The 15660-nt window shown below is 35.2% G+C and overlaps 1 protein-coding gene across 1 annotated transcript; it reads right to left on the reverse strand.

Annotated features, from left to right (window-relative positions):
• Nucleotides 1-2050: 2050 nt before the first annotated feature.
• Nucleotides 2051-2926, reverse strand: LOC137406737 (uncharacterized). Its single transcript, XM_068093354.1, has one exon. The coding sequence runs from the start codon at nt 2924-2926 to the stop codon at nt 2051-2053; it is 876 nt and encodes a 291-aa protein (XP_067949455.1).
• Between the last annotated feature and the right edge of the window lie 12734 nt (nt 2927-15660).

Raw genomic sequence — 15660 nt, forward strand, 5'->3', positions numbered from 1 at the left:
ACTTGTTTCTGAGTGCATTCTTGGCGATCTCGCTTGGTGCAACTGGCTTCACAGAAGCATGATTTCTTGACTGTGCCACGCTCTAGTTATTCAGAAAACATATTTTCTATGGCCTTGGAGTAATTTTGGAGAGCCAAGTCAATAGGCGCTTTCATCGCCATCTTGTCTGTTGTGGCCCAAGCAGATATTTCTCATGTTGTCTCTCTATTATTATTTGAGTCTTTTTATATTAGAGTTTTTTGCCAGGGTGTCACCAACTCTGCTGTCTTTGCATCAGAGTGCAGTAGTAGTTGGCACTACTGTTTTTGCGGACGCATCTCTGAACTTTGCACTCTCAGCATCACAGGGGTTTCTTTTTTGTGGCCATTTTTAGTTCTGTGTTTCCTTTGCTGTAGTTGTCAAACCTGCTTTGTCAGCTGCTTTGCCAGCTGGCTGATAGTATGGAGCTTCACTACTGCAGCTCTCTCCACCTGTTTTCATTCTATTGGTCTAAAGGGCCAATGACTGACATTCCTCAGGTTTGACTTTGGAAAACTTGGTGCCAGCTCACACTTCATTGTTTAATGTGGTTCATAGCGCTGCCAATAAATATCTATAAAGGTGAAATTTGCTGAAAATTCAGCAAAACTGTTTTTAACCATGTTTGCTAAGTAGGGGGATGGGGCGGTGTGATTTCGCAGGCTACTCAAATTTGCTGATAAACTTGACAAGCAAGTTTTTACAAGGTATGGGCTGTGGCTTTCCTCAAAGTGCTCATTTTGCACTGACTCTGCATGAAGAAAGACCAAAATCAAGCTCAAAAGACGTAAAAAATGACTGGCTTTCACTTGGTTGACATTAACATAGTTTACTACCTCTTTTTGCAGGTTGTCCTGAAGGTAAAACAGACTGGCTGCTTTTGTTCATTCACTTGTTTCTGTCACTTCCTAGATTTTGCTGATGAAGTACTCCATGTCTCCTGAGCCGAAATACTGATGTTATTTTGACTAATGAAATAGGGCAAGAGCAAAGACAGTATCATCATTGCTTCCAGCACCTCAGACAAGTGCTCAGTACTTATTTCCACGCTGTTAGCGCGTCTGATGGCCATTTTTCTGTCAAACCAAACAGACTATATCTCAGATCCTCTAAGGCAGGCTGCTATTTTTGCTCTTCTTGAACTACCTCTTGATCACGGAAAGCTGGAGATGCCTTTCGGCAGCTACAGCTCTTTGTGATCAAGAGGTGGTGTTGTCTTGATGCACATGTTTTCTTTAAAGTTCTTTTTATACTACCACTAGGGTAGCCTGGATTACAGCATGTAGTGGTACTGTGCTTTTTGCTGAGTCGAGACTCGCGATCCTACTGCTGCCACCAGTGTAAAGAAACTGATGAGTTCCTTTACTTGCTCCACAAGGAAACAAGCCGCATGAATGCAAAGCAGTAGATGTATAAAATTTTTAGCAAATTTATATTTTTCAGCAGATACATAACAATACAGCGGAAAATTCAATAAGTGTATAAGTAACTGCACAGGAGGAACCTTTTATGCGCTCTACTTTTGAGCACTTCTACAGCGTTTTTTTATAGCTTTTGCCATTGGCTTGGCTCCACTCCCCAGTAACATGGTCGACATGGCAGCTGGCTATTGGCTGACCAAAAAATATTACAGAAGGGTGGCGTCATCTGCCCAGTTGAGGCTCAGCCCTGTTGTAGCGTTGATCACCTCTGAGTCGTCATTCATCTCTAAGCCGCCTATGGTTTTGGCAATCGGTAACCACGCTAAGTACTTGAAGTTTTAAGAACTAGCATATCATACTAAAATGTGAGCTACTCGTGCAAGGAGAAAACTAAAGTTTAATAATAACTGAGTTCATGTGATAGAATGGTTACAATAAAATATATTTTCTATTAAAAGTATTGTATACAAACAGAGGTGTGATGCCCCTGAAGCTACATGCATGTAACTTTTATTGCTTTTCATGTAATAATCATTTAAACTTTAATATCTAAATAAAACTTTGAAAGTGTGCACAAAGGATGTTACCTTTGTCTAAAAAATGATTTGTACTTACGGTTTTTCAGTCTCAGGAGTGACAGTCACTAAGTTGGGTTTTACGGAGGTTTTGACTAGAGGTACTGAAGGTGACTGATAAGATGCTGAAGACCTCTCTAATTGCATTTGCTTTGCTGTTATTGCTAGATGCGGAGTTGTTATGTTATTGCTAGTACCACCAGATGGGCTAGTTGAGGGTTGAGTAACAGATTGAGCTTTGGCAGTTGTTGGATCTTGCAATGCACCGCTTGAATTAGATGGGATGCTGCTTGTAGTAGTAACCTGAATTGTAGTTTTAGCAATTTCAAGAGACCGGCTATTTGCTTTTTTAGTTGCTGGATGTGGATTCACATTACTTGAAGTAAATGAGATGGCATCAGTGGTAGCGCTTTGAACATTAGTCATATTACTTGTAGCAGTCAGAATATTACTTTTAGTAGTTGTTGGATCTAGAGACACATTGCCTAAATTAGATCGGATGACATTAGTAGTAGTAGCTTTAACCATAGTCATAGCATTTTGAGTAGACAAAACATTAGATTTAGTAGTTGCTGAACCTAGGATCATTGTGCCTGAAGCAACTTGAATGGCACCTGTAGTATTAACTTGAGCTGTCGTGTTTGCATTTAATGTTGACAAAGTATTGGCTTTGGTAGTTGCTGGACCTTGAGTCATTGTGCCTGAAGCAACTTGAATGGCACCTGTAGTATTAACTTGAGCTGTCGAGTTTGCATTAGAAGTTGACAAAGTATCAGCTTTGGTAGTTGCTGGACCTTGAGTCATTGTGCTTGAAGCAAGTTGAATGGCACCTGTAGTATTAACTGGAGCTGTCGTGTTTGCATTAGAAGTTGACAAAGTATTAGCTTTGGTAGTTGCTGGACGTCGAGTCATTGTGCTTGAAGCAAGTTGAATTGCACCTGTAGTATTAACTTGAGCTGTCGTATTTGCATTAAACGTTGACAAGGTAATAGCTTTTGTAGCTGGTAGACCTTGAGTCATTGTGTTTGAAGCATATTGGAGAGTACCTTTATTATTAACCTGAACTGTCGTTTTTGCAATAGAAGTAGACAAAGTATTAGCTTTTGTAGCTGCTGGACCTTGAGTCATTGTGTTTGAAGCAGATTGGAGAGCACCTGTGGTAGTACCTTGAATCGTAGTCAATGTGCTTAGACGACTGGAGCCCAAATCATCTATAAACATTGGAAAATCATATGCGTCTATCGGATTTTAGTATGACATCAAAATATTGCTTGATTTAACTTCATTTTCAGTTTTTTCTACCCGGTTAAACTGTTACACTTAAAGCTTTTACTTGCTGATAAAAATTGAAGACTTGAAGGAATATTTTGCATGAGAGAAATAGCATCGAAATTAGAATGATTATACATTAATCAGCTGTTTAAGCAATGAGAGGGTTATGATTCAAAGATGTACTGCTGTTTCAGTAAAATAAATGTAGTACCGCAATATGAAACAGTGAAATGTTGTGCTTACCACCTGTATCAGAACTTCATTTACAAATGTTTGTCTTTCAACCTAGGTATAAAACAAACTAAAATAATTATTTTGGGTAAGAACCACAAAAATATGCTCCGGTTATTGTACACTGCAAAAATTTCCAAGCTGGTGGCTGTCTCGCGAAATGTTTGAATAACTATGTGCTTGCCTATATTCTCACATTTAGATTGGTTAACTTTTTTATCAAAAAAACAGCTTCAAGTTATGCGCTATTTGTACTCACCACTTAAACCAGAGAGTGAGTTAGATCTTCCAATCAGTATCAGCGAAGCGTTGTATCTCATGAGAACTGTCGGTGTCGATATGTTACAATTACTGATATGTTGACCTCCACCTGACCTTGAGCATATTGAACTGACCTGACCATTAAGATCAATCACCCTCAATACACTATTTATATTATCTACGGCTAATAGTGTGTCGTTGTTCAGCATTATTAAATCAGTCAATCTACCGAACTTAGCACTTTGTAAAGCCCCATCCACATAGCCAGATGAAGAACCAGCTGTAACTGTAGCCATGTGTAAAGCAGCTGGGTCCATCTGTAAAACCTGTGTTTCGGTAATCATAAGTAAAACATTATTTTGAAGATCAGCCAACATTGATACTATATATAACTGAAGTTCAATGTGGTGAACATATCCGTTGATAGTGTTTAGATTCATAATAGCGATGTAGGGGATGCCGTACTGGCTAATATAAAATACTACTCCGTCAAACGTTGTTGAAGTAGCTGGGTCATGAAAAGAACAGGTAGAGAGATTGCCATTACCAAACTTAAATTTTCCTGGAGTTCCAGCGAATAGAGAGGACTCTTGAGAAGTTCTGTCAACTCTTCTTAACACATGATTGTAGGTGTCCGAAAGTAACAGAGAAGAATTGGTGAGGTGATAGATGCTGTATATACCTCTGAATTTTGCTTGGCTAGAATTTCCTTCCCTGTAGCCTGATACGTTGAGTCCAATTATTAATGTTACGTTTTGCTGATCGAGATCCATTGTAAACAGCTGGTTAAAAGTGGAGAAGAGAATGTTACCAGAGATATACTGGTCATGGACAAGGGTGTGAATAAAACCGGAGTCATTTAAAATTGTAAACAGGTTCTTGAAAGCAAATCTGCAAAATAGATTTGTTGGAGCTCATTAGTAGATTATCATGAGTAAAAGAGTATAAATATTACATTTCATTGTAAACATCTTTATATCAGCTGCTGCATTTGAAAGCCAAAGTTTAATGCATCATCTACTTTGCATTTCTCAAATATCTTGAGCACGATATATTTTTTTTTCTATAGGCTTGAGTCAATGAGTAAACTCACTTTTCCCTTTGATAAAAAAGTTTCTATTTCTAAGCTCAAAGAACTTATATTTTAAATAAAAAACTTTATTTATCTCTTCATTTTTCCTACGTCCACACTCCGAATGATTTTCTACCATATCTTTCCAATTTTCCCTACTCATTTTCTTTTCTTCATCCCCTTTTTTTTCTACCTCCTTTCCCTTTATTTATCCGCTCTCCTCCCTTCTCTTTAATTACTCACTTCCTATCTCCCCATTTCCCCATTGCCTCTCCCCCTCTCCTCATCTATTTCTCCACTTCCTCTCTACGTTTTTATCCCACCTCCTTTCTCCTTACCCTCTTTCTTTCCCTAGTTTTTTGCTTTTCTTTATCTTCCTTAATTCTGTCCTATGTCGGTAAAACTAGGTACAAGACCAAATTTCAGTTTTTCTGCACCGCCGCTCCAGAGTCTTCAATCCACTGAGCTAATTTTCAAAACAGACATGTATTACAAAACAAAGAATGTTGATATTTGTTTTGATTGATCAAAGTGAAGCCTAATCCTTAATAATTCCATTAAACTAGTTATGCAAGCAAAATATTGAGTAATTACACCAGGTATTCTGCTGGAATAACCAGCTAGCAAGAGTTATAGACTTATGAATGCAGTTATGCAATGCATGCAGCCATGTTTTCTGCTGGTAAAACTAGTTAAAAGGTTTGCGAAAGTTCACGTCATCTAAAAATAAAAACAATATTTGTGTTAAATAAAAAACTTTATTTATCTCTTCATTTTTCCTACGTCCACTCTCTGATTGTTTTTCTACCATCTCTCTCCCCTTTTCCCTACTCATTCTCTTTTCTTTATCCCCTTTTTTTTCTACCTCTTCTCCCTTTATCTATCTGCTCTCCTTTCCTCCCTTGATTTCCTCACTTCCTATTTCTTTATTTCCCCATCGTCTCTCCCCCTCTCCTCATCTATTTCTCCACCTCCTCTCTACCTTTTATCCCACCTCCTTTTTCCCTTCTCCCTATTTTCCCTACTTACTTTTCTTTACCATATCTTCCTTAATTACTCTCCTGTTTTCAAAATAAAAAGAGAACATTGATAACACTGAATATGAACTTTGCAGAAAATAATTACAGAAAATGCAGAATTTCTTCAAAAACTAAAAGTACACCTAACTCATTTAAGCAATTTCTTCAAAATTGGCTCACGCCTTCAAAAGGAAAAAGAAAGACCAACTTATAAAACTATGAAAATAAGTTTTGATATTTTAACAGCCTTCCGCATGCTACATTATAGTTTCACAAAAGATAACTTTAAAACTTCGAAAATGAATAAACCAGCAAACATCGGAAGAGCTTTGGCTAAAATGAAAAAGTCTGACGTACTTTCGAATGGGTAAAACAATAAAAATATGGCTATGCATGCAGAATCAAAATGCAGCCTCACATATATTTATATGACTAAAATATTTTCCATTACTTTTAGTATTTTATGTGGTCCTTACACCACTTTGGTCGCCATATTAGTTTAAGTTGAAACACATTAATTGTCAAAGTAAAATTGCGTTACTTTGAATCTATGTACATGTAAGTGCATCAGAAGACCAAAGCTCCCTGATCATGTTTTGAATTTTGTATCTGAACAAGTGACACAATTTACGCGCAAAATGCGTTTTAAAAATATTATTTACGACAATGAGCCATTTAGGCAAATTGCATTAACTTGTTGGCTTTCAGATCATCGCAGTAGGTCTAATTGTTTAATGTAAAATAGGATCAAATTTGCTTATACACAAATTTTAAAATTGGTAGCGGCTTAACATATAATTATGTATCTATAATATATATACATGTACAATGTATACAATATTTATATATATATACACATAAATATATATATATTGTATATGTATATAATTAAACTCTAGTAATGATAAGCTTGCCTTCTGGTGGATTTGAACTCACAAAATTTCCGATCTCATGTCTTAACCAATCATCTTACCACAAGTCTACAAAGACTTTCAAGAATCCATACCCCGGTATACTGTTTTCCTTGTTTACTGTATACCCTTTTCTAGGTTTCACATGCTCAAAGTGCACTATTTAGCATTAATATTATTGTCTTTTGCATAAGGTTGTTTTAAAAAAAATTTTTTAAATTTACTTTTCATGGTTATTACCTAGTTTTTATTTTGTAATTTTTAAAAGTGCAGTTTAAATGTCAAAAGTGCTATTTCATATCTGTTTTCATTTTGCTAAGTTCTAAATCTGTAAAGGCCAAATTTATAAACAATTGTTGTATCTCGAGCAGGAAAAGCCATAAATTTTTTTCTCCATTCGGTCAGACAACGTACAAGACATAAACAGTGTAATATCTCATTTTTAAGTGTGCACCAGTATCGAGAGGTACCAGTCATAGAGTTATCTCCCTCTAGAGTAATAACAGTGCATTCAACAACACGAGCGTTTCCGGTGCCAACAAGAAGCGTTTAGACCACGCCCTTTTATTGTGCTAGTCAATCACAGTGATTGACAGAATGATAACATCAGCCATGAGAATGATCATGAATTTCCACAGTTAAGATACTAATTATTGCTCATATTAAAGAAATGATGATTATAGTTTATTACTCTAATATATGCTCATTATTTAAAGCAATTCAATACTTAAATGACTTGTAGAGGCACTGAATAGATAGTGTTAAGTGAGTTAATGCAATCAGTTACTCATACCCTAGGACACTTATGTATTCGCGGCATCTAACTTTCGCGTTTTTGCGGTGTCATCCTCTCGCGAAAGTTTCATGTGCGAAACTAAACTATCATAACAAACGAGCGAAAAAGCGAAACTAAATAGCTTTGTTCAATGATACTGTAGAATGGAATTTTATACCGACATTTGTTTTAACGTTTTTAACAACCACTATAGCATCGTTAAAATATAAACCAACAAAATAATTTGACTGTCAAAATTTATTAAGTTATTATTTTGCAATTAATTATGATTATTTTCCCATTAAGAATGACTTATAATGATACGAATTTGATGTCAATGCACACGAATTAGTAGATTGTCGTTTGCTGGGGACATCAATCAATGCAGTGAGCACCGCGTGTTGAAAGAAAATAAGACACATGCACTGACACTCGCAGTGCTACAAAAGCAGCATGGCTTTGGAAAGGTTTAGATTCTCCACTGACACTTCTTTAATAACTTGTAATTTTTTGAGATTGGTTTTGTTTTAAGTGATGTGACTGACGAGACGTTTTTCAATTAAAATAGGCAAAACATGACTGCGGTTAAAACGCTCAGAAAAAGACATCTCTTTATTTTGAGCGTTTTAACAAAGATCAATTTTGCGGATTGTATTTTAAGTTCATTAGGGGGCTTTTACGTTTTTGATGGGACATGGCCAAGCGGGTGTTTGATAAAACTTAATTTTCTGCAAACCTTTATAAAAGTTGTTAACAAAAATATTTTGCCTCTCATGATGATAATAATGATGCCTAAGAACTACTAGAAGTTTATGTTTGTCTCTATGGCTTGGAATGAAGTGATATTCCACAGCGATAAAAACCGCGTCCATGGCCGTTGGGCAAATAACTTTTCGAATAAATGATGTTGAAGTCGAGTTATCTGAAGGAATTTATCATTGCGTTGGAACTGACAAAACAAATCCGTCTGAGTTGACCTTGTGTTTGAGATGAAATGTTACATTTTATCTGAGGGTGAGTTATCCGAGTTGGACTGCACTTACCGTAAAAAATTCCCAAAGAGTTGGGGCGGCTCAGCCGGCCAGCTAGCTGCCCCAGTGAAAACGGGCCTGTTGATAGTCCAAAAAACAAATGGCAGCAAGCGATCAAATTGCATTATCGACCTGGCCCACACCATTCTACCTGCGGTTCACAATTACAAACTAGTCGCAAATTGAAATTTTTTTTTATTAGTGAGCTGAACCTGAGGAATCTAATTATGTTTGTTCCACTGCATTTATTTTCACATCACTATATTTTCGCACTCATCAGAGCTCCGAAATTAAGTTGCTCCGAAATTCTACTCTGCGAGCTACTCACGAAACTAAATACTAGCGAAATATAAGTGTCCTAGGGTAGATAAGATAGATAAGTGATACTGGGATTTTATTACATTGGTGTGATGGAAAGCTAATCAACTGCCATCAACTGAAAGTATTGACATTGTATGGTGATAAAGTGATTAATTGACACCACAGTCCACAAACAGCCTGTGCACGTAATATTAGATTTCAATACATATCAATCAAATACATAGACTAGCTTGAAACAAAGATGTCCACTAGTTAGTGGACATCCTTGCTTGAGGTAAACAAGCAAAAGGTTTGAAAGTTACAGTGGCAAATGTTGTTATATGTTAAATAAAAATAATTTATACTTGTTTATACTAAATTATAATTATTAAAAACATTAAATAGGCTTTTTTATGACTTTACCCTAGCACATTTATGTCATCGCGTCATATAACTTTCACATTTTCACGGAGTCACCCTCTCACGAAATTTTCATGAGCAAAACTAAACTATCATAACGAACGAGCGAAAACGCAAAATTAAATAGCTCTGTTCATTGCAGGCCTGTATTCACTGGTTGCAAGTTGGGGCGGCTAATGTTAGGCGACTAGTTATGAACACCTGGGGGTTGAAAAGGGGGTGATGTAGGCCCCCAAAAGGTTTCTCTTATGTAGGGCCTCAGCCGGGCCTCTTATGTGAAGTTTTAAATAATTTTATTGGAAAGTATCAACATTTTTCTATTTTTTGAGATTTGTTTTGTTTTAGGTGATGTGACTGGCGAGACATTTTAAAATTAAAATAGGCAAAACTGGTAAGCAGTTAAAACGCTCAGAAAAAAGACATATTTTTCTTTTAAGCGTTTTAACAAAGATAAATTTTGCCGATTTTATTTTAAGTTCATTAAGTGGGACATTGTTGCTAGAAAGTTGAGGGAACCAATGGTGCTTTTCTGAAATTTGTTTAAAATGGTATTTGATAAACTTTTTTAATAATAAATTTAATTATTATATTTTTGGTCATTGATTAAATCGAATCGCCATTGGTTTCCTTAACAAAAAAGTTCATGAGTAATTGCCTTCCTTTTTTGCTATTTTTGATAACATTCTGTCAAAACGTCTTCCATGTTAGGAGTCCAGAATTCTCGAAAAAAAATGGAAAAAAACATGAAAAAAAACGTGAAATCCTCTTAACCCACAAGTGAACTTAAAACGTGACATGCCATTGCGGGCTATAAACACAGTGCTGTCAGAAATTATGAGACCACTGCTGGTACCATTTTAATTCATTCATTTGCCACATATTGTACATCATTAGATGCAGAAATTTCTCCTTATTCTAGTAAAGTAAATCAGGAGTCTTTCATTCTTCTTTTACAGCATTGGTGATAGAATTAGTGTCATCAAGTTATCTCTTCAGTGTCCGACCACATAGCTTGTTAGTGGTAAAACGTGATGTCATCACTATGTGTTGTGCATTCTGTAATCTCACAAAGTCAAATAGTTTGGCATAAAAAAATAAAAAATGAATAAAATAATAAAATGAATAAAAACTAAAATATTTTTTTGTTTTTTTATTCATATCAGTTGCATATGCCTTTCGATTGAGATAAAAAATAAGTATGAATTGTTATGTGATGGAAATCTGCTTCATATTAATCAGTAGAAAATTCTGCATCTAATGGTATATGGTTTATAATAGTTTTTTTGTAAAACTAAGTCAGCAAATCATTGCTACCACCAATTGTCTCTTAAAATGTGAGGTGGTCTCATAATTTCTGACAACACTGTACTTGAGATCTAATATTGGTCCCATATCAGTCACGACGGAAAGGACCGAGAGGTCATTGATAGTCCAAGAAACAAATAGCAGCAAGCGATCAAATTGAATTATTGATCTCGCCCACAGATTTATACTTGCGGTTTACAAATACAAACTAGTCCCCAATTAATTTTTTTTTTACTTGGGAACTGGACCTGAGGAATCTAATTAGTTTGTTCCACTGCATTTATTTTCACATCACTATATTTTCGCACTCATCAGAGCTGCGAAATTAAGTAGCAGCAAAATTTTACTCTGTGTGCTACTCACGAAACTAAATACTATCGAAATATAAGTGTCCTAGGGTATTTATTTAATACTTTTTTATTGTAACCATAGCTTAACATATTATATTTAGCCATTACTTGCTAATTATTTCACATTTACATTTAAAGACCTTTGCAATTTCATTTTTCTTCCTTATTTATTTTAACATAACACTTCTTTCATTATATGAAATTTGAAAGTTGCAATTGTTTGAAAAATCATGAAAACCTTTACAGTTGTTTTCTTTTTCCTCTGAATTCATTTGAACAGCTTAAAAATATTTTCTCACGATATGAAGTTTAAAAATTAGAATGGCAAAAGTTATATAAAATAAATTTTTCGACGAAAGACTTTTTTATTACTCTCGGGCAACGCCAGAAAGTGCAACTCATAGTTGATGGCAGTCAATTAGCTTCCCATCACACCCTTGTAATACATCCTCAATATGACTATCTATCTTATCTATGAGTAACTGATTGCATTAACTCACTTACTTAACAGTTGCTATTCAGTGCATTGGCAAGACATGTAGGTATTGAGTTGCTTTAAATAATAAGCATATATTAGATTAATAAACTATAATCATAAATTCTTTAATATGAGCATAAATTACTATCTTAATTGCAGAAATTCATGATCCTTGTTTAACCATTCTCATGGCTTATGTTATTATTCTGGTCAATCGCTATGATTGACTAGCACAAAAAAAGCGTGGCCTAACTGCTCCTTGTTGGCACCGGAAACGCTCATGTTGTTATCACTCTAGGGAAAGATAACTCTCTTGTACCAGTACCATCACATTGAAAGTTTTGATTAATAGTTTCTGGTGCATCAGTAACTTTTTTTATACACACACTTGAAAGCACTATTTTTTTAAATTCTTAATTCAACATTAATTAAGAAAAAAACTGTCAGTGTTTGAATAATAATTTTATTGACCAGCAACAATTTTCTTTCTCATGATATAAGTTTTCAAAGCTATATAGCTGTTTGAAAAATTTTGAAAACCTTTACAGTCTTTTGTTTTGATTAATTATTTAAACTCCAAAAAAACACTTTTTTCATGATATGAAGTATGAAAGTTAGACCGTTGTCTGTTGTCATTTGTTGAATAAAAATAAATTTTCTGAGTAAATACCTTTTTATTACTTATCCAATGTTGAGCATTCAACTAAAGATGGTCTCAGGTGCATCTTTGCACAGTCTGCCTCTAGGTTCATCTCTAGTGTGATAGATTTTTGATTGAAGTTGCCTTGTTGGGAGCACTTGCTCCTGGGCTGCCATGAGTGGCGACTCTGTATTGGCCGTCAGGTTAGATATTTGTCGGTGGTAAGCACCGTGAAAAGGTTTCATATGCCTGTCAATTCCCTCATCTTTAAGGCGAAGCTCCATTGTCAGAGCAGCCGATTGAAATTCAGCTGTCAACTTTGCGTAAGTGGCCATGGAGGCTGCATAGGCTTAAATGCTAATATTGGCCCCAAAGCAGGGGCCGGCTCCCAAAAACTATCGACCAATAACGTGCTTGCCCACCACGTGGAAACTGCTCTCAAGAATAGTTACAGGCTAACTGGAAGAGTGCTTGAGTCACTATAAGACCAGTGCTCAGAAAGGAATTGGGTGCAACACACGAGGAGCCAAACATCAGCTGCTGGTGAATTGGAAGGTCTGTCAAGACAGCAGGAGAAGGCAAACCAGGCTTGCCATGGCTTGGATCGACTATGAAAAGGCCTATGACTTTATTCCCCATTGGGAGATATTGAGAATATGGTATTGAAAAATGTTGAAGGCTAATTTTTAAGATAGACCATTCTATGCTCACAGATGGCCTAAGAATGCCAAATGGTACCATCAAAAATATAGACGAAAGGTACAAGTACTTGGAGATTATGCAAAGCAACATCAACCACGAAGCCGAGGTATGTCACAGAGCTATTACCGCATACAACAAATGCCTTCGGCAGGTCTTACGGAGCCAGCTCATGGCCAAGAACCAAGTCATGACAATGAATACCTACGCACCGCAAGTAATAAGATATCCTGGAGGCATAATAAAGTGGACTGAGGAAGCTATCAATGAAACAGATATAGCAACTCGTACACTGCTGACCATACATGGAGCACTCGACCCAAAATATGATACTACTAGATTGTATCTTGATAAGAAAGATGGCGGTAGGGAACTCAAAAGTGTACAGCAGACAGTGAAAGAGAAAGAGCAATGCATCAAAGCCTATGCTGCCTCCATGGCCACTTCAGATAAGTTGCTAGATGAAGTTCAATCGGCTGCTCTTACAATGGAGCTTCGCCCTGATGATGAGGAAATTTACTGGCACACGAAACATCTTCATGGTGCTTACCACCGACAAATATCTAAGGTTGGTGATCTTCACAAAACAGGAAACCTAACGGCCAATGTAGAGTCGCTAATCATGGCAGCCCAGGAGCAAGTGCTCCCAACAAGGCAACTCCAAACAAAAATCTATCACACTAGAGTGGGATCGCTAAACATATTATGGAAATGTTTACTTTTCCATATCCATTTCCATAAACATAAAGATTTCCATAACTTTATGGAAATGAATATGGAAATTTTATTTTAGAAATATGGAAATGTTATGGAAATGGAAATAATATGGAATTAAGATATGGAAATGTTATAGAAATAATATAGAAATGAACTATGGAAATTTTATGGAAATGGAAATTGTTACAAACAAATAATCTCTGCACTAGAGACGATCCTAGATGCAGACTGTGCAACGATGCACCTGAGACCATCATACAAATCATCAGTGGATACAAGCAGCTAGCAGAAAACGCATACACTTAGCGGCATAATCATGTCGCAGGTGTTGTATTCAGAAGTCTATGTGACGAGTATGGCCTTAATAAACCACAACACTGGTGGGAAGCTACTAGTAAGGTCAATGAGAATGACCGCGCTAAGATCCTCTGGGACTTCCTCATCTGGACTGACAAGCAAGTCCTAGCAAACCAAACAATATAGTGGTGGTAGACAAGGAGAACAAGAGGGCTACTATAATAGATGTCACAGTACCTAATGACTACAATATAGCCAGCAAAAAAGAAAATGTAGAGATATATATCCTTCTTGGAGAAGAGATAAGTTTCTTTGTTCTTTCTATAGCTTGTGGTGTACCCTTGCAAACCGCAAGTCCGTCGTCTCTGTATAGTCCAATACTGCAAGTCAATTCATTGGGTATTTGGGTCAGTAAGTAAGTCCGTACTAAATCACAAGTCTCCGCTCCCTCATAGCTACCCATAATCAAGTCAAACAATTTATTAGCGTCCTTCTTTGACCAATCCATGTCGTTGTGAAATACTAGCGTGTACTTTGTGTAGTTTTTAGTCACATTGTTTTGCTTTATTTATCATTGTCAAGTATATATATACATGCCAAAAACTCTAGCTTTGCATATATATATATATATAAATATATACATATATTTAAATATATATATACATGTATATATATATATATATATATATATATATATGTGTGTGTGTGCAAGCACAAGTGCGTGCGTGTGTGTGTGTGTATACATACATGTATATACAGTTGAATTCTACAGCCTGATGAATGAATTATCAGGAAAATGTCAGTAGCTGGAGAAATGATAAGTAAACTCTTCAATTGTCTAATTTGTACTGCTCCATCCTATTTTGAGCACTCTGATTTTAGTTCACTATATGTTTATATATATTATATACATATTTTTATATTAAATTCATATTTATATATATATACTTCAATACATATATATATATATATATATATATATCTATTTGAAAGCAATACTTATCTTTTTTTTCCAGCTACTGTCAGTTTCATGATATTCTCATTCGTCAGGCTGTGTTGGAATTCACAGCCTGACAAATGAGAATATTCAGATTCCAACACAGCCTGACGAATGAGAATATCATGAAACTGACAGTAGCTGGAGAAAAAAAAGATAAGTATTGCTTTCAAATAATTTATTAGTATATAGCTGCTCCAATATATTTGTTGAGCACTCTAATTTTAGTAATACTAGCCCATAATTCTTAGGAATTTATAGTTTATATATATATCTATATAAATATATATATACATCTATATAAATATATATATACATCTATACATCTATATATATATATATGTATATATATATATATATATATATATATATATATATATATATATATATATATATATATAAGTACAAAGACGGAAAAAAAATTTAGCAACAGTTTATTACTTAAAGTTTCATGATGCAAAATGATGTTAAGTTTGCACCAATCTTCAGATAAAAAATTGCATGAATCTTTTGCATTTTGCATCATTTTGCATCATGAAACTTTAAGTAATAAACTGTTGCTAAAATCTTTTTCCGTCTTTGTACTTATACAGGCTCGGTGGACCACCTTGAGCACTATATCAGTGAAGTCTCAACCATTATCTGTATATATATATATATATATATACATATATATATATATATATATATATGAGTGTTTTTAACACGAAACTATTAGTAGTGTAAATATAATAGTCAAAATTTTTATCTTCTTTTAAATTATTTTAAATTATTTTATATGCACTGCCTTTATGGCATTGAGCACTTTTTAGTCAGAAGATTTCCACTAGATATATTAGTATATATATATATATATATATATATATATATA

This window comes from Watersipora subatra, chromosome 10, assembly GCF_963576615.1.
Source record: "Watersipora subatra chromosome 10, tzWatSuba1.1, whole genome shotgun sequence".
NCBI classification, from domain to species: Eukaryota; Metazoa; Bryozoa; class Gymnolaemata; order Cheilostomatida; family Watersiporidae; genus Watersipora; species Watersipora subatra.

Bases quoted from the DNA above. Each gene is read 5' to 3' on its own strand.
- LOC137406737 (XM_068093354.1), bottom strand. From the start codon at position 2,926: ATGACTCGACGTCCAGCAACTACCAAAGCTAATACTTTGTCAACTTCT.